This window comes from Aedes albopictus, chromosome 3 (genome assembly GCF_035046485.1).
Source record: "Aedes albopictus strain Foshan chromosome 3, AalbF5, whole genome shotgun sequence".
Lineage (NCBI taxonomy): Eukaryota > Metazoa > Arthropoda > Insecta > Diptera > Culicidae > Aedes > Aedes albopictus.
In genome coordinates this window covers 269952483-269973752 of record NC_085138.1, presented here as the reverse complement: position 1 = coordinate 269973752, position 21270 = coordinate 269952483, and the positions used below count along the sequence as shown (strand labels likewise).

Genomic DNA, 21270 nt, shown 5'->3' with positions numbered 1-21270 from the left:
CCAGAGTTTGTGAAACGGCAAAAAAGTGATATTTTTCAAAATGTTTGTTTGCACAAGATTCTCAAGTGGCAATTTCCTTGTTTCAACGATATTTCCGATAATACTCAACCGATTTTAATAAAAATTTTATGGTATTAGCTACACATAATATACTATTCATGGTCGAAAAATGACCAATTTTGGCGAACGCAATCAAAAGTTATACAATATTTTCTGTGTGCCAATTTTATCGAAGACATCCTTTAACGAATCCTGGTCCTTTCAGTTTTTTATCTGTATTAACGAGATTTTTAGCCCTAAGCTAGTTTATCTCGGAACCCACGCTTTACTTCCCTTCCGAAGGAAGATCTCACATTTTGCAAGTTTGTCGGGAGTGGGATTCAATCCCAGGTCCTTGGCACCTTTCAGTTTTATTATTGACTACAGACTTCAAGATTTTGACCTTTCAACCTTCTTCCTTTCGACAATTTTGTCGTAGTTATTTTTTTTATATTTTGACCTCTTGACCACTTGCCTTTTAGACCTTTCAACACTTTGTCTTAGTTATTTTTTATCTCTCTCGATCTTTTGACCCTGAAACCTTTTGTCCTATTTGTTTTTTTTTATTTCGTTCTTTCAACCTTTTGACGACTTTCGACTTTCGACCTTTTGTCGTAGTTATTTTTTATTTCGACCTTTTGATCATTCGACTTATTGACACTTCAACCTTATGACCTTCAACCTTGATCTTCGACGTTTTTTCATAGATACATAGATACACGAAGAGCTAGGAATATAAGTTGCAGGAAAAAAGCTAGTGCCTTCGGTAGGGATTTTAGTATGCGTTATCCAGCCTTTATGAAGGCAACTTTCAATACTTGGAGAAGTTTTGTTCTGTTCTCAGTTCTGTCGCAGCTGTGGTTCGATACAGACGGATTGTGCTCTTTGCTCAGGTAGTTTTTTTTGTCTACAGTTTGCGCTGCTAGGCATTGGATACCGTTTATCGCTTTGCTTTGTTTGCCGGTCGATCATATCGTCGTTCGTTGGTGGTGTGGCAACAAAAATGATTGAAATGAGCGAAATGTTCATTAATACGGTGCAGTTTCGCTTCCCGCCGGGTAGCCCACGGCTATCCTGGGTGGAAATTGCGGATTTCCTGAAGAGGCTGGACACGGATATGCTGCAGATGGAAACTGCATATAAAACAGCACATGATCGTTCATTGTTCGTGAAGTTCGTGTCGCGGGATGCCATGGAAGAATCATTGCGGAAGAACACAGAGCCAAGAAGATTTGCTTATTCAAATGGGCAATCAATAGAAGTGCGGATGTGTATCGCAGGCGTCAATATGCGATACATTCGTGTATTTGATTTGCCGCCGGAGATTACGGATGAAAGTTTGTCTTTGGAGCTGGAAAAGTTTGGGAAAGTACAACGCGTGATCCGGGAAAGGTTCCCCACGGGACTTGGCCTCGATCATATGCATACTGGAGTCCGAGGAGTGTTCATGGAGGTCGAAACAAGAATTCCGTCATGGATCGACGTTTCCAACCGGAAAGGAAGAATATATTATGAAGGATTGAAGGAGACGTGTTTCTCATGTCAAGCGGAAGGGCATCGGAGGGACTCTTGCCCTCAACGAAACCCGGACAAGAAGAAGGAGAAGCTTTCGTATGCTGGGATTGTGTCTGGCGAGGCAGTAGTGGAGCTTATTTCGCAAGAAACGGTACAGGACGAAATAATTGAAGTTTTGGAAGAAGAAATTGTCGTCGAAAATGCGGACATTTTGGACCAGGTTCAACCGAATGAAACCGAATCTAATGCGATGAATCGGAAGGTAGACAAAACCCCATCGAAAGACGAGGTCAGCGAGAGTCAGGATACATCGGCGGACGATAGGGTGGCTCAGCGACGTGCTCGATTCGCAGCTTCTGGTGGTGGTTCAAGCTCCGGCTCCGTACCGCGACCGAAGAAGAAATGCACCCGAATACAGTTTTATTGATGTAATCTTTTGAATATTTTTGTATCTATTCGACAAGATATCGGCTCCGTAAAGTTTTTATTTAATGATCGAGCCAATAAATAAACTATTTGGTAAAAAAAAAAGTTTTGTTCTATCAACTCATCGTAGTTTTTATATGTTTGGATACAATTGTATCCCTTATGCAAAACTAAGCAAATTATTGCCTATGAGATTTGCTTTTGAACTCATAAAATAAAGGAAAATTTACTGATTATTGGGTAATTCTTGCTGAGACCGGCCCACTATTTACACTTTGTTATCAAAAATGTTTAAGATTCCGATTTTCTGAAAGTCCTCAATAAAAAGTAAGGAAAATGCATTTAGTTACTGCGGTAGTTGCCATCCGATGAGCAAAACCGATGTGTTTTGTTGGAGTCTTTCATTCTCAGATAACAAACAATCTTTACATTGCTGAACTGAACATTTCGAAACATCAAAACAAAAAAAAAAACATTCATGAATCTGTTCAAGCAGCATACTCTACGCAAATAAAAAGCAGAAGCATTTCACTCTAACCGAAACAGGAGGGAAGGTATACGTGTTGAACATAAAAGTGATGGCATAGATCATGACGTGTTACCATTTACAACCTCCCTGATATGTCACGAGACGTCTGTACGATTTTTATATACACCTATATTGCCGGCAGCGAATGAATGTTAACGCTCACTTTTCGGTGGCAAAGAATATGTGATGCATATGATGATGGCGCAAAGGTTGTGGTTTCGTTGGAAGGTGATAAAAAGCAAGTTGGGTCGCTTCCTTCGCGGAACGGTAAAAGTTTGTAAGTGACGGATTTGGTGCTATCTTTTCTATATGGGTTGGATTTGGCATGGATGTTGAATTGATAACCATTGAGTGGGAAGTTGAACCAATACAGAAACGTTACACAAAGTTGAAAGTCTGTTATCGAAAATGGATGAATTCCACTAAAGTAATTAATTTTCTTGCATTAGTTATACTGACTTTATGTCCTTTTGTTTATCGTCCTAATGTAAAAAATGGACGAAAATGCCATATTTTTTTGAAATAGTTATTTAGAGAGTTTGAGTTACAAAACTTCAAGTTTAAAAACGTAAGAAGACAAATAGTTAAACGGACACAATGCCGAATTAAAATACAGTATATGTATGTGAAATTCGTAGAAAAATTGTGTAACACTTTTGGGAACTTGACTTAATAGTTTTAATTTAGTAGTAATGATGACCAGACTTCGCTTTCTTATGAATAATTATTATTACCGGTGAATATGGAATCACGTTCCACAAGTTTTTTTTTCCTGTAAGTGTTCTGTCTGTGCCTCGAAATACATTTATGTTTTATAAAATGGGAGAACAACTATCGAATGGATTTGTACAATCATATCATGTGGTGAAAATGGGAGGATTCTTAGCATTTGGATCATTGTAGACATCTAATTGAAAACTGCAGGATTCTATGGATTGAATATCTAAATGGCATTATTCTATGTGAATCCAATATAACAATGCTCACCTTGAATCTTCCAAACTGATGGTAGTCTGCTGAAATATTTCCAGGTGTTGTTATTTGAGGCTCTAGTTTATCCAAGTGTGACAAACTCCTTGATTTTAGCTGAAAATATAAATAAACAAGAAAAAGTTAGTTGCAGGGGTTGTAGTTTTCAGGAAATATAGATGATAGTTGAAAGTACGCAGTCATCAAAAGATTAAAATAAAACTAAGTACGTAATTATAGTGCTATTCTTCAGACTATTTGCTCTGCAAACCGCATCTCTACCGCAAGCTACTAATTGGCCATGATATTATGCTAAACGAGGGATGCAAGAATCTTATCGTTCTACAACGAGAAAGAGAGAGCCAAGCCAGCCTTCGTTCCAAGCTGCAAACCATAGTTCGTTCGCCTTATGATTGTAAATGAGCACCAATTTATCATCTTCTTCACCTTTGGTGGTGCTGCGAAAACTACGCTTGAGCAATAATGGATGGAAATGGAAATTTTATACGAGGAAGACGGCTTGGCACGGCACTTCCTCTTTATTCTTTTCTTATGCTCAGCAAAATGTGATAAATTGCGAGACACTTGTGCGTGATGTCGCGTTCCATCGGAAGAAAAATGTGCAGCTATTCAGAGAGGGGCTCACGTATCAGGTGTGATAGCTATAGAGGGCGCACCCATGATTGATAACAATGTTTTTTTTTTGTGGAAGTTCAATGAACGTGGTCAGTATCGCTAAACATCGGGGTCGTGATTCTGGGAAAACTGTCACTTTGCTTACTTGTAGATAAAACTCTCATTTTCTGACAATCAGCCGGTGCTGATAAAATTGCATCCATGATTGCATCTCTAACTTCAGATGTGCAAACTTCACTTAATCTGACGAAGTCAGTATCCCTGCGCTATTTAGGTGTTCGTCGAAGTACGGCTTCCACTTTTCAATCACCTTTCTTTGATTCGCAAGGATGCTTACTGCTCTGTTTCGTATCCGTTTTTTAGAGTGACACACCAGATATATTTTATTCAAATCCGACAACGTTGTCTTAAGATTTTGCGCGTATGAAAAAGCGACATCGCACATTGGCTTATTTACTGAAGCATTGTACAACCATGATAAACCTTGAATATTTCATTCAATTCGGATCAATGGTTTCCGAGATATGATAGTTCAAAAATTAGTTGTCTAAAAAATAGTGTTTTACCAGAATGGTTCTAACTTCGCAAAAGATTAATTAATCGAGCCCAAATTTGTACCATACTTACCTTACCGGTCAGGCTAAGGCCGGGGTGGCCTCTGCTGTACATAGTAGCCGCCTCCATTCCACTCGGTCCATGGATGTTTGTCTCCAGTTCCGCACTCTGCGTAGGGTCCGCAGATCGTCCTCCACTTGGTCGACCCACCTAGCTCGCTGCGCTCCACGTCTTCTTGTACCGGTCGGATGACTCTCGAGAACCATTTTAGTCGGGTTGCTATCCGACATCCTGATGACGTGACCCGCCCACCGTAGCCTCCCGATTTTCGCGGTATGGACGATGGTTGGTTCTCCCAGCAGCTGATGCAGCTCGTGGTTCATTCGCCTTCTCCAAGTCCCGTCTTCCATCTGCACTCCGCCGTAGATGGTACGCAACACCTTCCGTTCGAAAACTCCAAGGGCGCCTTGGTCCTCTGCACGTAGGGTCCATGTTTCGTGCCCATAGAGGACGACCGGTCTAATCAACGTTTTGTAGATGGTTAACTTCGTGTTACGGCGAACTTTATTCGAACGTAGAGTTCTGCGGAGTTCAAAGTAGGCACGATTTCCTGCTACAATGCGCCTCTGAATTTCTCTGCTGGTGTCGTTGTCGTCGGTCACCAGTGAGCCCAAGTACACGAATTCTTCAACCGCCTCGATTTCATCACCGTCGATATGAATTCGGGGTGGCGGGCGCGGTGATTCCTCCCTGGAGCCCTTTGCCATCATGTACTTTGTCTTCGACACATTAATGACTAATCCGATTCGCCTGGCTTCACACTTTAGTCGGATGTACGTTTCCGCCATCGTCTCAAATTTACGAGCAATAATATCAATATCATCGGCGAAACCAAGCAGCTGAACGGACTTCGTGAAAATCGTCCCACTCGTGTTTATCCCCGCTCTTCTTATTACACCCTCCAAAGCAATGTTGAACAGCAAGCACGAAAGACCATCACCTTGCCGTAACCCTCTGCGAGATTCGAAGGGACTCGACAGTGTCCCTGATACTCGAACTACGCACATCACTCGATCCATCGTCGCCTTGATCAACCGTATCAGTTTATCCGGGAATCCGTATTCGTGCATAATCTGCCATAGCTGTTCTCGATCGATTGTATCATACGCCGATTTGAAATCGATGAACAAGTGATGTGTGGGCACGTTGTATTCGCGGCATTTCTGCAACACCTGGCGGATGGCGAACATCTGGTCCGTTGTGGCGCGTTCACCCATAAATCCAGCCTGATATTGCCCCACGAACTCTCTTGCAATCGGTGATAGACGGCGGCATAAAATTTGAGAGAGTATTTTGTAGGCAGCGCTCAGTAGTGTGATCGCGCGGTAGTTCCCGCAATCCAACTTGTCGCCCTTTTTGTAGATGGGACACACGATACCTTCCATCCATTCCTCCGGTGATACTTCCTCCTCCCAAATCTTGGTAATGACCCAGTGTAGTGCTCTCACCAGTGCTTCTCCACCGTATTTTAGAAGCTCGCTTGGTAGTTGATCTGCTCCAGCGGCTTTGTTGTTTTTCAACCGGCCAACCTCCTCCTCAATCTCTTGAAGGTCAGGGGCCGGAAGTCTTTCGTCCTGTGCACGTACTCCTAGATCTGTTACCACGCCACCTTCGGTACTTGCAACGTCGCCATTGAGGTGCTCATCGTAATGCTGCCGCCACCTCTCGACCACCTCACGCTCGCTCGTGAGAATATTCCCGTGATTATCTCGGCACATGTCGGCTTGTGGCACATAGCCTCTGCGCGAGCGGTTCAGCTTCTCGTAGAACTTTCGTGTTTCCTTAGCGCGGTACAGCCCTTCCATCGCTTCGCGATCTCGTTCTTCCTGCTGGCGCTTCTTCATCCGGAAGACTGAGTTTTGCCTGTTCCGCGCCTGTTTGTAACGTGCCTCATTCGCTCTCGTACGGTGTTGCAGCATTCTCGCCCATGCTGCATTCTTCTCGTTTTTCAACTGTTCACATTCGCCATCGTACCAGTCGTTTTTGTGATTCGGAGACGCGAAGCCTATTGCTGTAGCCGAGGTACTGCCTATGGCGGATCGGATGTCCCTCCAGCCATCTTCAAGTGTAGCTGCGCCAAGCTGCTCTTCCGTTGGTAGGGTCACCGCTAACTGCTGCGCGTAGTCTTGAGCCACTTCTACGTTACGAAGTTGCTCGATGTTGAGCCGCGGCGTTCGACTTCGACGCGTGGTGATAACTGTCGAAAGTTTTGAGCGCATGCATACAGCGACTAAGTAGTGATCCGAATCTATATTCGCACTGCGGTATGTGCGGACGTTGGTTATATCCGAGAAGAATTTACCGTCGATTAGAACGTGGTCGATTTGGTTTTCTGTTTGATGGTCGGGTGATCTCCAGGTGGCTTTGTGGATATCTTTGCGGGGGAAGAAGGTGCTTCGGACTACCATACCACGGGAGGCTGCAAAGTTTACGCATCGCTGGCCGTTATCATTCGATACGGCATGCAGCCTGTTCCGCCCGATTACCGGTCTGTACATTTCCTCCCTTCCTACCTGCGCGTTCATGTCGCCGACAACGATTTTCACGTCACGCGGCGAGCAACCATCGTATGTTTGCTCTAACTGCGCGTAGAACGCTTCTTTCTCGTCATCGGGTCTCCCTTCGTGTGGGCAGTGGACGTTAATGATGCTGTAGTTGAAACAAAACGGCCCTTAACTCTCAACATGCACATCCTTGCGTTGATCGGCTGCCACCCGATCACACGTTGTCGCATCTTGCCCAACACTATAAATCCTGTTCCCAGTTCATTGGTGGTACCACAGCTTTGGTAGAAGGTAGCCGCTCGATGCCCGCTTTTCCACACTTTCTGTCCAGTCCAACAAAGTTCCTGCAACGCCACGATGCCGAAGTTGCGGGGATGTAGTTCGTCGTAGATTATCCTGTCACATCCTGCGAAACCTAGTGACTTGCAATTCCATGTTCCAAGTTTCCAATCGTAGTCCTTATTTCGTCGCGTGGGTCTTTGCCGATTGTATCGAGTCGTATTTTCTCCTATGTTATTCGCAATGGGGATTTTTACGGGTGGCTTATTGGGCCTACGCCAACACTCCTGTCTCGCCGGAGGGCCATCGTGCCAGTTCTGTTTAACGTCCCAACCAACACTGGGACGACCACGCTGATGGGGCTACCACCTTGGATCTAGCTGGGCGTGGTGCAGCGTTTCTTACTCAGCCGCTGGATGCCAGAACAGATGCTGTTTGAGCCGCACCTCCTTGGTGAACAGACACTCGGATCGTACCTCCTCAATCTAGCTGAAGTCAGAAGGACAACAGTGCCCAGGCTGCACTACCAGCTAAGCACACAACTCTTATCTGGCGGTCTTTGTCATCGCTTGACCCGTGGAAGCATGAGGTAGGAACTTGTGAGGACCAGAGCTATATTGGACGCTCTCCTTATCGACTCACCGTTTTGCAGCCCCCAAATTTGTACCAATCATGCACATATAACACAGCGCAACATTTTTTTTTGTCTCAAGAGCAAACTTATGTGTCTCCGAAGGATTTTGGGCCGCTGAATCCGATGCCGGGCTCAGATTTGCTCCAACACGTCACAATTTTGAGCTATACCTCAATTTATAGGACAAAATATGCGATTTTTGGCTTTTTTGACTGCAAGCCTTTAAGCATGGATTTTTTTTATAAGTAATCAAAAGGTTAATTGGTCAATTAACATCTAAATTAACGACTCATGCAAAATATTTCGTTTTATCTAATCAAATTTGATAAATTTAAGCATTTTATGTTGGTATGAAAACTTGCATGCAACTTTTGGAGGGTGACTTGTATGGGAAATATCGCACCTAACATAAATCGCTTAAAACTATCAAATTTGATTTGGTAAAACGAAATATGTTGCTTGAGTCGTTAATTTAGATGTTAATTGACCAATTAACCTTTTGATTGCTTAAAAAAATATTTCCATGCTTAATGGCTTGTAGTCAAAAAAGCCCAAAATCGCATATTTTGCCCTATAAATTGAGGTATAGCTCAAAACTGTGACGTGTTGGTGCAAATCTGAGCCCGGATTCGGATTCAGCGGCCCAAAATCTGTCAGAGACACATAAGTTTGCTCTTGAGACAGACCAAAAGTAAATTTTTGTTACGCTGTGTAATAGGTGAACAAACAGTCAAAATTTGAGAATTTTTGATGCACTATATGAAAAGTTAAAACATGTTGAACATTTTTGTGAGATTGAAAAAGTTGCCTATCCCAAACATTTTGGCCATCCCCTGTTTATACCTGAGGGTGTTTAAAACAAATATACGGTGTCCAAAATGCAATTCTAACAGGCGATTAGAAATTGTGATTTTCTCAGCTTAAAATGCGATTGTTAAGCTTTTTAGCACCAGGAACGCAAAGTACAATCATATTATAACCGTAATAGTAACTTTGCAAAATAACCAATTCGTTTCTAAGGAAGCTAGGGGACGATTTTTCCAACGTTGTCCTCAGCCTGCCCAAAATACATGAATTACCCTATCTGCGATACTGCACAAGTTTAGAAATCTAGGTGTCGACAAAGCATTGGCTCAAGTCAGATTTTACCCGCCTAGTACTTCATCATGATTGTAGTGTTGTGGTAAAGTGTAGGGCTCTCACGCACTGGCCTCCGGTTCGAATCCGGTGGGTATCACATGTTTTTTTTTGTAATTACGTTGCAAAAAGATCCACTTTTCAATTGCCTGAAGTGTGCTGAAATGGCCTGCTTTTCACCACTAATGCAAGTGTGCCGAAAAGTATTACTTTTCGGCACTCTTAAGAGTGCTGAAAAGTAGCACTTTTCGGCACCCTTGCCAGCACACACTTTTTACAGACTTCCGGGGTTTCCACAGATTCGAAAACTGCTTCTTGCGAAAACTCACTGTCCAACTCGAAGCCTAATCTGGAAGATTCCTATCCCGAATCGGATTGCAGGTCGGGACAAAAAGCAGCAGCTGAAGCTACTTTTGCGACTTCTGCCGTCGCTTGTGCACAACTGTTTGACAACGGGGGCTCGATCATAGGCTACACCATAGCCTACCTGATTAAAAAAAAACTACACTGACGAACATGGTCGCACGTGGTTTCACCTGATGCATGATTGTGTAGCGAGGAAAGATTATACATTATACTGAATGTGTGTTTTTCGTAATTACAAAAAATGTTGTATGCAACTCGTTGCAAAACTCGATTTTTTCAGCACTCGTCGTATTTATCCAACTCGGCAAGCCTCGTTGGATAAATGTACGACTCGTGCTGAAAAAATCATCATTTTGCAACTTGTTGCATAAATAACTATTTTCATTTGATTTTCATTTCAATAATTAATTTAGTTAATTTAATTTTAATGTCCATGAAAATTTTCGCATAAAGTGTGTTTTGTTAAAATGAACAATATATTTGGATTTACAAAAAACCGAGATAAAATTTGTCTTACTGTAAATGACACTGAAACTGCTTTTTCGATCACTGTATACAAGATTCGATTTTTTTACCTTGTTCAGAGAATGAAATAACACCCATTGATTTTTGAACTAAACTCTAAAAAAGCTTGTGGCTATGATAACATTCCTGCCCGCCTTCTCAAAGATAACTGTTCTACATTTTCCAAAACACTATGCCAAAGCTTCAACATCATGATAGAAACCGGATAGTATGCAGAGTCTGCATTGCAGACTGCTTAAAACTGCAAAAAATTGTCCCCATTTTCGAAATAGGTGACCCTCTTTCACCTGATAACTATTATCCCATATCCACTCTCTTCGTTTTCAACAATTTTTTTGAGAAATTGTTAGTATGTCGTTTGTTATCGTTTTTGAAAAGGCATAACATAATAGAGTGGGTCATCGTTTATATGGAAAAATGAAAAATTCGATGGTATCCCATCAGATCAAAGCTTTTTTGATCCCATTTCAGGATCCAAATAAGTGTGCAAAATTTGGGCAGAATCGGTTATGTCTACGTTTTGCGCATCGCGTTTGAAGTTTGTACGGAGTTTTACATGGGAAAACACACTTTTTTGCATATCTCTCATAACAAGCTCGAATTTTCCTAAAACCATGTAACCGATAAAAGGAAAACATAGCCTAGGGTGTCCTGAAAAACTTTGTCGAAGACCGCGAAGTGATCTGATGCTTGTGAAAAAAGTTATAGCGTTGGCATTGCTTGGCGAAACAGCATGATTTTGTTGCTATTGTTATTCCTTTACATGTTAAAACATAAACACATGCTTGCGGTTTGTCTGAGATGGCCCAAAATTAGTCTACGTAGTTTATGGACAGCGCCTAACCGGCGAGATCCGCCTGCGCATCCATCGACAGGAGGAGAAAATCGGGCACCGGTTCAACACACGTCGACTGGAAGGCTCTCAAGAAGGAAGTGAAACGCTTATGTAGATGGGACAAAAGAGCGTGGACGGACTCCCTAGCCGACGAAGGCGAGAAAGCCGCAAACACCGACGACATCCGTCTCTTCTACGATGTCTCGCGTCACCTTAGTGGACCTAAAATGAATGCTACGATGTCCGCTAAAGACACGTCTGGATAGTTATTGACCGACCCGGCTGATCAGTTGAAACGCTGGTTCGAGTACCAAAAAAGAGCGACCTCACTGTATGCGATAATTGGCGGGGCATCATGCTGCTGTACATCGTTCTCAAAGTCCTCTGCAAAGTTATCCTAGAACGGATACAGGAGAAAATTGACTCAACTCTTCGATCGCAGGATTCCGTTCCGAACGATTCTGTGTGGACTATATTGTCACGCTCCGTATCATCCTGGAATAATTCATTGAATTCCAAGAGTCTCTCTAGCTGGTGTTCATTTATTACGAAAAAGAATTGAACCGTCTCAACCGCGGAAATATGTGGGGAGCCTTCAGGCGCAAGGGTGTGCTTGAGAAAATCATCGGCCTCTGAAGCACAGTACGAGGCATTTTCATGCAGAGTACTGCACATTGGTGTCTTGTCCAACCCCATCCGGGTCGTCGCTGGAGTGAGGCAACAATGTATACTATCACCGCTATTGTTCCTCACCGTAATCGACAAGATCCTGGTAGGTGCAGTTGATCGTGAACCAAATCGTGGGTTGCTGTGGCATCCCATTACCAATGACCACTGAACTGGCTGATGACGTTGCTCTCTTAGCTGATATGCAGAGCAAGCTCGATGATCTTGCCGATCGCTTCTCAACGGCAGCTCTTACCAACAACGTCAACAAGAACAAATCGTTGGATGTAGACACGGTCAACGCATTGTTATCCTAATGTGATGTAGAGCAAATAAATGTGACAAGGTTCCGGCGACGGATATGAACATTTCCAAATTAGAGTGCATGACCTGTGATGACCAGTGATGGTTAGTTTTAGTTGCATAAATAAAAATAAAAAATCACGCAGATGAGCAACGCTCATTGAGCATGCATGTGCTGTTGCATTCTTTTGTAGTAAATGAAACGTATGTTGCAAGGAAATCAATAAAATGGGAAAACATATTAACATACTGCAGAAGGATAAAAACTGAGATTTCGAAGCTAATAAAAAACGAACAAAACCAAATCAAACGAAATTATATTTTAACAATATCTATAACATGTATAAATACTTCTTCAACATACCTGAAGCTTACAGGACGGAGGAGAAACGACAAGGCAAATCTTCATGGTAGCTTTCAGGAAGTCATCCCGCTTCATCCGAACGTCCTTTGTGCCAGCAGCAGAAGCAGCAGACGGAGGCCCTATTGTGAATCCTTTTTCGACGGTATTGGGCGTGTTGGCACCACTGCTGGTTGCCAACAGTGCCGGCGGAGATACCTCCCTTCGTTTGACCAGTCCGATTGTGGCTAACGTGGCGAAGCTGCTGCTGGTGCTGGTTGTGGTCGTCGATGAAGTCGATGCGGAAGTAACGGTCGTAGCGATGGCGGTCTGGATCGTGGGGCATATTGCTGTCGATGGTGGAGCTGTTTCCCTGGTAGGGGTTGGTGATTTGCTGAGACGTGGGGGGACGGGCGGGCATGTGGTTGATGCTTGCGGAGTGGATAATTGGGTAATGGGGGGATGGGGCTGCTGGAGAGGTGTGGAAGATTTCAAAAGGAGGGACCGACTTCGTCTGGCCGGTACTGAAGGTGATGGTGTTGCACTTGTTTGGGAAGAGTTCGTATTTATTGGGGGATTTGCGGTAGGTGAGGCTACACCTGATGGCGGAGAGTTCTTTATACAGCATCCTGATATGTTGGTAAAATTAAGTATAAAAGGGTTATTGCTTCTTTGGTCCATAGGTTGCGATTGTTTTATAGAATGGTGATAGTAACTAGATGAATTAGAACCAAGAGACTTGGAGTTGTCTGTCCATTCTGTGCTGGCTGGTTGCGTAATGCTGGGTTTCCGACTTAACGGTGAAGGCTGATGCGTTGGTGAGGGAAGTTGTGTTTGAGATAAACTCTGTTGTAGTTGCTGCTGTCGTTGGACAAATTGCTGAGTAGTGTTCGATTTCCTACTGAATTGATGGTAAATTTGGTATTTGGGTGGAGACTGAGCTACCGCTTGCTCAAAACTTTTGCTGAGGGTTTGTGGTGATGCAAGGCTCGGAGAAGGAGTTTTGGGTGATTGGATTACCGCCCCTGATGGAATGATACCGCTTCCGACGACGGTTGCCTTAACAGCTAGGCCATGGCTGGTGGCAGGCTGCAGTACCATGGTCATCGAAGGGGGAGTTTGCTTCGTCTCCGTGGTACCACCAGTCGGTGATGGCAGGATATCACAAGCAGGCGATATTTGTTCATAGCTTCGTACTAATTTTCGATGTTTCTTGTTGTCATTTCGTTGAACGTTGTCTTCCATTATATGCATGAAAATGCAGTTCTTATTCTTTGCACTGACAAATATAGAGCAGCTCAATATCTTCGCCTAGTGCAGCCTGTTGACTATTGAGTCATTTTAGTAAGTGATGCGTCTATATCTTGGTTGAGGATTTTAGTTACAGTGACTTGTTTTTTGATGAATTTTAACCTATGTTTGTTGAAGAATTTGACCAAAATATTCATTGCTTTTATCACATTACAATATAGGGTGGGGCATTCGCGCGTTAAGCTGCAGATGAAAGATAATACAAAACATCATTTGTTAGGTAACATAATTGAAATGGCATTGCACAATGCTCTAGATAAGACTTGAAATAGGGTCCTGTACCATTTGGGCAGGTGTACCTATTTTGGGCACTTGATGGTATAACTAAGTCAATTTCAAACCGATTGTTTTGAATTTTTGTATAGAGTTAGATACTGTACGTGCCTAACTCAATACAAAAATTCAAATCAATCGGTTTGGAATTGAGTTAGTTATAGCAGCAAGTGCCCATAAATAGGTACACCTGCCAAAATGGTACAAGACCCTAATTCAGATTGTGATTGCTGCTTGTTTAACTAACGCCTCTGTATAGATAATGCAATTCAATTGTTTTACATGTTTTCGTCGAAAAGCAATGTCTATATTCGCTATAAACGTCTTGAAATGTGATATTACACAAATCAATGATAAATATTTTCGATAACCAATTCCAAAAATCACGTTTCCGATTTGTACAACCGCAAAATGATTGACTGGTAATAATTGACAAAGCTGGTTTAGCATATATTTTTTACGAAGAATATACCTATCTAACCATACATGAATTTATTAGAATTCCAATTGTTGCCCGCAAAATTCAATGCGATCATTCAGCTTGTGCTGATCTAGTTGGTATTAGATGGGATTTGTTTGAGTTCTATCATTTCATTTGGGTGAATGAGTTTGCCGTTCAATTAGGTATCATCTAATCAATTCAGTCCTGCAGCATTGAGTTTTTATGATGTGTTAACCGCAAAAAAGTAGTTCAACCGGAGTTTCATCTGTATGGCTTCATCATGTACTGGTATGACCTACCTATGTTGAATGCACACGTCACGAAATGTGATTCCCTACCTACATGATGAACCATTTCACAGTCCAGAGGAAGCTTGATGGAAACTACTCACTTTGCTTCACTTCGTGCTGGAAATTGCAAAAACTTTTGTGAATTAATTGGCCCCTCTGTTCTGGCGGTAAAGCTTGTTAGACAACTTTTTCTCGGTAATAGAGATAATTAATGACATAGTAAATGTAAGGTTTGTCCTCCCGAGAGCAATCTTATAGCATCTAAGGGCTGATGATAGTTCATATTTTTTCCAGAACTGCTTTCGTCTAGCCAGAAAAGATATACTGTTCCGTCTACGTATACAAGTTTAGGCATGTAAAGTACACACTTAGTTTAATTTCCCGAGCTCGGATGTGTGAATCTCGGTGTTTTAATTTTAATCGAGACTCAGCAAACAATATCGCAGGTTGCTTGGCAACCAGGCGTGTTATACTGATTCTCGGCATTTATAAGCTGAGATCTCATGAAAACATTTATCTGACTACTCTGCTTTGCAAATCTCGGCGTATACCGAGATTCGGCATTTAAAATTAAGTGTGTATGTTATTAAACCTTCGAAAAATGGTTATGGTCAATGTTGTTTGTGTGTTTGTGTATTTTATTTTGATGTGTCCAAACGTGTTTTCAAAGAAGTTTGTTTACACAATTAAATTAAATCGACGACCTCAGCAAACGGATTGCCGAGAATCCAACAGCCGAGAATCCGGTAATTATTTTTACTGAATCTCGGTAAAAGTTTTACCGAGATTTTGTTAAAACTTGGCCGTTATCTTGGTAATCCAACTTTTTATCGAGATCTCGGCAAAGTTCACCGAGACTCGGTAATGGTTTACCGAAATCTCGGTAAATTTCTTACCGAGAATCAGTAAATATTTTACCGAGATATCAGTTGTTGGATTCTCGGCAAACCGTTTACCGAGATCAATTTCTGAATTTAAGGGTGTAGTTTTAGGTATTTGTAAATTATTATTACGTAGTTCCGTTTATACGATTTTCTTTGAAGACAGTAAATAATAATAGGGGTACTCACTAAACAGATTAAATTGCTGCGTAAGCCATGATTTTCAGCTTGATTGAAATATTTCATGATTTTGCGAATGAAATTATCGAAGATTGCCTTGGTGATCGCGACGTTTAATCAGTTTAATCAGTTTACGCTGTTAAGTGAATCCACCTAATAATAAATGAAATCTTTTGCTGAGCAGAACTCATACCCTAATGATGATTTTTTTAATTATTTGGGCTTTGGGTTAATTATAGTCGGAACTCCTATAACGCAATTTTTCGCCCACCGTATTTTATCAGTTGCCACAAAAGTTCAGCTTATTGGACGTAGTGGCTCCCCTAGTAATATGCATTTTCTGCATACATTTATGTAACTCTTATACGACCAAGCTGATGGTGACGGATTTGATTCTCAGACGATCGAGGAACTTTTCGTTATGGGTATAATTGGGAATTCCTTGGGAATAGAGTCTCTGCTACACGATATACACATCCAGCATTATCATTGTCAGAAAAAAGGTCTCAGTTAATAACTGTACTGCCGTGAATCGCAAGTCAGTCCCATATGTAAAAAGTAGGCATTGAGAAAATGGCCTCTGAAGTTTTCAAATTCGATTTCTATACGAAACTCTAAAAAATCGCCATGAATTGAAAACTTCTGCAATCATCATGAAACTTTCACATATTGTTTCAAACGTGAAAACGTAACAGTGAAAAATATAAAACTGGCAAAAATAGTGTTAGGTTTTGTACTGAAGGTTGCACAAGTTCGTAATGGGACTGACTTGCGATTACATTTCATTATGGGACAATCTGACTTGGTGTTGTTTTTCAATTTTACTGAACAAACCATATATTTTTTTGCACGCAGCTGCAAGATCATCCGAAGAAAGCTCGAAAACGGCCATTAACTCATTTTTGCCCAAAATGCAGATGGGACTGACTTGCGATTCACGGCAGTGTAGCAGTGCTAATAAAACAGTAAGCTGCGGAAGAGCTTTGTTCTGGTTCATCCCCACCAAGAAGAATACAATGAAGAAAAAGAGAAAAAAGAAAGAGAGAGGACGAGGAATAGGAAGAAAATGAAGAAGAAGAAATATTAGGAGAAATAGAATTTATAGGAAGAAAAAGAGCTCTGAACACAAAACCAGCTTAATTGGGTGTAAGACAACCAAGGGTCTTCAGTTAGCCTAGTGCTTAAGGCTATGGATCGCCAATCCGGAGACAGCGGGTTCAATTCCTGTTCCAGTCGGGAATTTTTTTTCGACTCCCTGGGCAGGGCATAGTATATTATTAATCTTGCCTCACAATATATAAATCCATGCAATGGCAGGAAAAGAAAGCCCTTCAACTAATAGCTGTGGAAGTGCTCAAAGAACACTAAGTTGAAGCGAGGCCGGCCAAGTCCCAGTGGGGACGTAGAGCCAATAAGAAAGAGGAGAAGAAGAAGAAGAAAACCGAGAAATTACGTTGGGCATGAACTGGATGCTATAGGGTTTCTGGCAATAGGTAGTTTTGATTTTTGAAGATGTGAATGTCAAGATCAGCTTAACAAGGTTCCGACTGTATGATTCAATTTTATGTCCCAGTATATTGAAAATCAATTCCCCGACAACGTTGTCTAGTATATATACCCCTACCTTGCTTAGAGTGTCACATCCCCTAAATCATTCCCCCGCCTTCCAACACATATACTAATTTATGCTACACTCGGGAACGTGTGTACCAAACCAGATTAATTGACACAACCCTGCAGCAGCCTTCAAACTGTGGTTGGTGTAATCATGAAAGGAAGTCCTTTCCTCCCCTCTTCCGCAGGTGCTATTTTCTACTCCATTCGGGTTACCGTAGGTTTGAGTGAATTGGTTTACTTGAAACCTAGTGGTCACAATGAGAGGTACAATTAAACTTCTTCGTGCATTAGCTTGCACACAGGGATTAAATTGATTTTTTAAAGAGCTTATGCAAATTATTAAAACCACACCGGAAATATTTAAGCTTATATCAAGCAAGACATCAAGCATAAGGTACACCTGGGCAAGTTGAGCGGGTGGGGCAAGATGAAACGCGAAGTTTTGAAATAGCTTTTAATAAAAATTGGAAGATTATCCTTCGTTTAAAGATTGTTTGAATCAAAAAGTATGGCAATGAAATTGTTTACCATAATGTAAAAGCAACATGTTTATCTCACTCGTTTCAACTTGCTCCGGTGTACCTTATATACAGTAGCCTGGGACACGGTTTATATGCGAAAATATAAAAAAAACGCAAATACTCTAGCTCCTGTATACTTTTTAAATTCCATTTTGGCCCCATATCAACTGTTCGATTTATGGTCTTCGGAGGGTAGGCTCCTCGTAATATTTTGAAGGAATATTCATATTTATTTATTTATTTATTTATTTATTTATTTATTTATTTATTTATTTCGTCAAACATACCGTAGACTACAATTTCGCTTAACAATATCACTTAATAACTATGTTCTATTATGTCTCAGAGACCTAAAATATTCTCTTAAATTTGTTCTAGACATGGTTAAACTAATAGATGCACAGTGGTGATTATAAAGGTTCATCATTCGATTCAAAGGACCAAATTTAGCATAATCTGTTCTATGTTTGCTTAGAGCAAATATATTACGACCTCTCAATAGTCTAGCAGGAGCATAGAAATTTATACATGATAGTAACTTGGCGGAGTCGATGCGTTGAGATATTAAATCATTTATAAATGAAACCGCGACGCTCTTTCAAAGTTTGAATATCTATAAGCATGCATCTAGCCTCATATGAAGGCAGTGGAAATGTTGACCAACCTAACTTGCGTTAGGCATATAGGAGGAACTGCTTTTGTATTGATTCGATTCGATCCACATGTGTTACCATGTAGGGAGACCATACTATGCTACAGTATTCTAGAACTGATCTTACATAAGCGACGTACAATGTTTTAATCGTGTATGGGTCCTGAAAGTTGTAGCTAAAACGCTTAATGAAGCTTAACATATTAGTTGCTTTATGTGTGATAGCGTTAAAATGATCGGTGAAAGTTAATTTGGAATCTAAGATTACACCTAAATCTCTAATTCTATTGCACTTTTCAACTTCTTGGTTTCCTGAAGATATGATTCCCAGATATGGTTTTCAACAGATATGATTCCCATCGATTTATTTTTTGGGGTTAAGGGGCAACGTGTGGCGATTTTTCTTTGAAAAAGTGATTTTCCCCATAGTAAATCGAATGAAAACTTAAAACGGCTTGCGCTAAAATATAGCTTCTCCGAAAAGGCTGAAATTTTGCACAGTTGATATGGGGCCAAAATGGAACACAAAAAGAGAACAGGAGTAAAATGATTTTTTTTGTATTCACGCCAATATACAGTCATTCCAATGAAAATCGGTATAGTGCAACACTGAATGTCGTGATACTTCGTGGGTTCTTGGGTCATCGAAAATAGTTGGACCCGTTTTTTTTTTATTTCGCCATTAGGATGATCAGTGTAAAGACATAGAGTGGTAGACATTTTCAAAAAATCACCAGTTTGAACCAGTTGTTCGATTTTTTTGAAAGATATGTAATTGTAGATTTCGAGAAAAATACCTTGAAAGGGCCCGATTCTATCACTGTCCCTGTTCTATCACCCCGAAATTCCCAAGGGGGTGATAAAATCGGGGCATTACTGTATTACCGAAAATATCTGGTGTTCAAACGGAAAGAAAAATCTCTGATAAAAATACTTTCAGTTATTTGTCGCTGACAACCTGGAAATGTTAATGATTTAGGTTCAGTATATAGGTTTAATCAAAATTAAGCCAAAGCACATTCAACGTCGACCGAATGGCATTTGGACAAATGTTATAGTGTTTAGACATCTGTTACATTCGGGAGAAAATTAGATTGTGGCAAACGACCTTCGGGTGTTTTCTACTTCCGGGAAAATGTGACATAACCAATTGGTGAATCACGAGAATGATCTTGTGCTTTTGAACAACTATGCCGAGGGTGACACTTTTCTATCTGCTTTCGATCTCGAGATACAGAGCCTATAACTTTACTTGAAAACTAGCGTCATTAAGAGGCAAAATAACCAACCAATTGATGAATAACAAGAATGAACTTGTCTTTCTGAACAACTTTGCCGAAGACGATACTTTTCTATCTGCTTTCGATCCCGAGATAGAGAAGTCTGAAATTTTACAAGATAACACTAGCGCCATCTAGCAGCAAAATCACCAACTAATTGATGCATGAACAGAAAATTCTTGTCATTCTGAACAACTTCGTCGAATACGACACTTCTCTATCTGTTTTCGGTCTCGCGATAGAGACGTGTGCAACACCTAGCGGCAAAATCACCAACTAATTTAAGAATCACCAGAATATTCTAGTCCTACTGAACAACTTTATCGAAGACGACCCGTTTCTATCTGCTTTCGTTGCCGCGATATAGGTGTTCAAAACTCTGCTTAATAACCAATGCCACCTAGCGGCAAAATCATCAACTAATTGGTGGAACACCAAAATTTTCTAGTCCTTCTGATCAACTTTCCGAAGAAGATGCTTTTCAATCTGCTTCCGATTCCGAGATAGAGAAGTCTAGAACTTTACTTAAAAACTAGTGCCACCTAGCGGCAAAATCACCAACTAATTGGTAAATAACCAGAACATTCTTGTCCTTCTGAACAATTTTGCCGAAGACGACACATTTCTATCTGCTTTCGATCCCGAAAAAAAGAGAAGCTGAAACATTAGGCTCAGTGTACCAGTTATGGCTATAGTACCTCAAATTCGCCATAGTCGATTTTCACCCTTTAATGATCCAAACCAATAAGAAAAAAAATGTGAACAACAGATCACGTTCACAAAAGATGGTTGCATTCATTCAAACTTAACAGTTTGCTCAAATTATGATAGAAATAAATCATTTTCCTTATAATTTCGGCTTCCTTGCACCCTATTTCGCCATAGTACCAGTTATGCCCAATCCCATAAGGAATGCATGTAAATAGTGCGAAGTGGAACCGAAATTACAAAATATATCCATAACTGGTACAGGGTTCCTATCATTGCCACATGCCATAATAAATACTAAAAGTAGTTTTGGCTCTGTTTGTTTGTTTTTCCTGTAAAGTATGAAAACTAATCGATCATTTGACATATCGATGAAATTTGTCGGTCTTCTTTTTATTTTTTGTAGAAATAGGTTTCCTTAGGTAGTGCGATAACTGGTACATGCACCCTACTTGATAACTGGCAACACCCCCAGTTAATGGACGGTCTTACGTAGATTGAGCAGTGTTCACATCTGAGGTCATAATTTCAAAAAGTGAATGGCCACATGTGATGGCCCTTGGTCAGTACTCAAACTTTGCCGAACACTTTTAGAAGGTAAACTAGCATCTAGCATGTGGATGTAGTAATAAATTGGAAAGTACTCTGATTTTTTTACGTCCAATTCAGTTCGATAGTGGACGTAAGTCAAGGTCGGAGTCTTTATATATGCGACCCGTTCACGGTAGCGGGTCAGTTGATATTCAAATGTGAAAAAGTGATAAGCGTTCGCCTGGCGTAAACAACGCGAAGTAAAG

The 21270-nt window shown here is 41.1% G+C and overlaps 1 protein-coding gene across 7 annotated transcripts in view; it reads right to left on the bottom strand.

Moving 5' to 3' along the window:
• LOC109433210 (pleckstrin homology domain-containing family G member 5) overlaps window positions 1–21270 on the bottom strand; it is a 446136-nt gene that overhangs the window by 58766 nt on the left and 366100 nt on the right. For 4 of the 7 annotated variants that reach the window (XM_062860800.1, XM_062860795.1, XM_062860798.1 and 1 more), the window contains exon 3: window positions 3497–3595. In XM_062860800.1, the coding sequence (XP_062716784.1) occupies window positions 3497–3595 (99 nt within the window). Of the gene's footprint in view, window positions 1–3496; window positions 3596–12342; window positions 13813–21270 lie in introns of all 7 variants that reach the window. The other 3 variants (XM_062860801.1, XM_062860799.1, XM_062860802.1) reach the window with 1 other exon arrangement.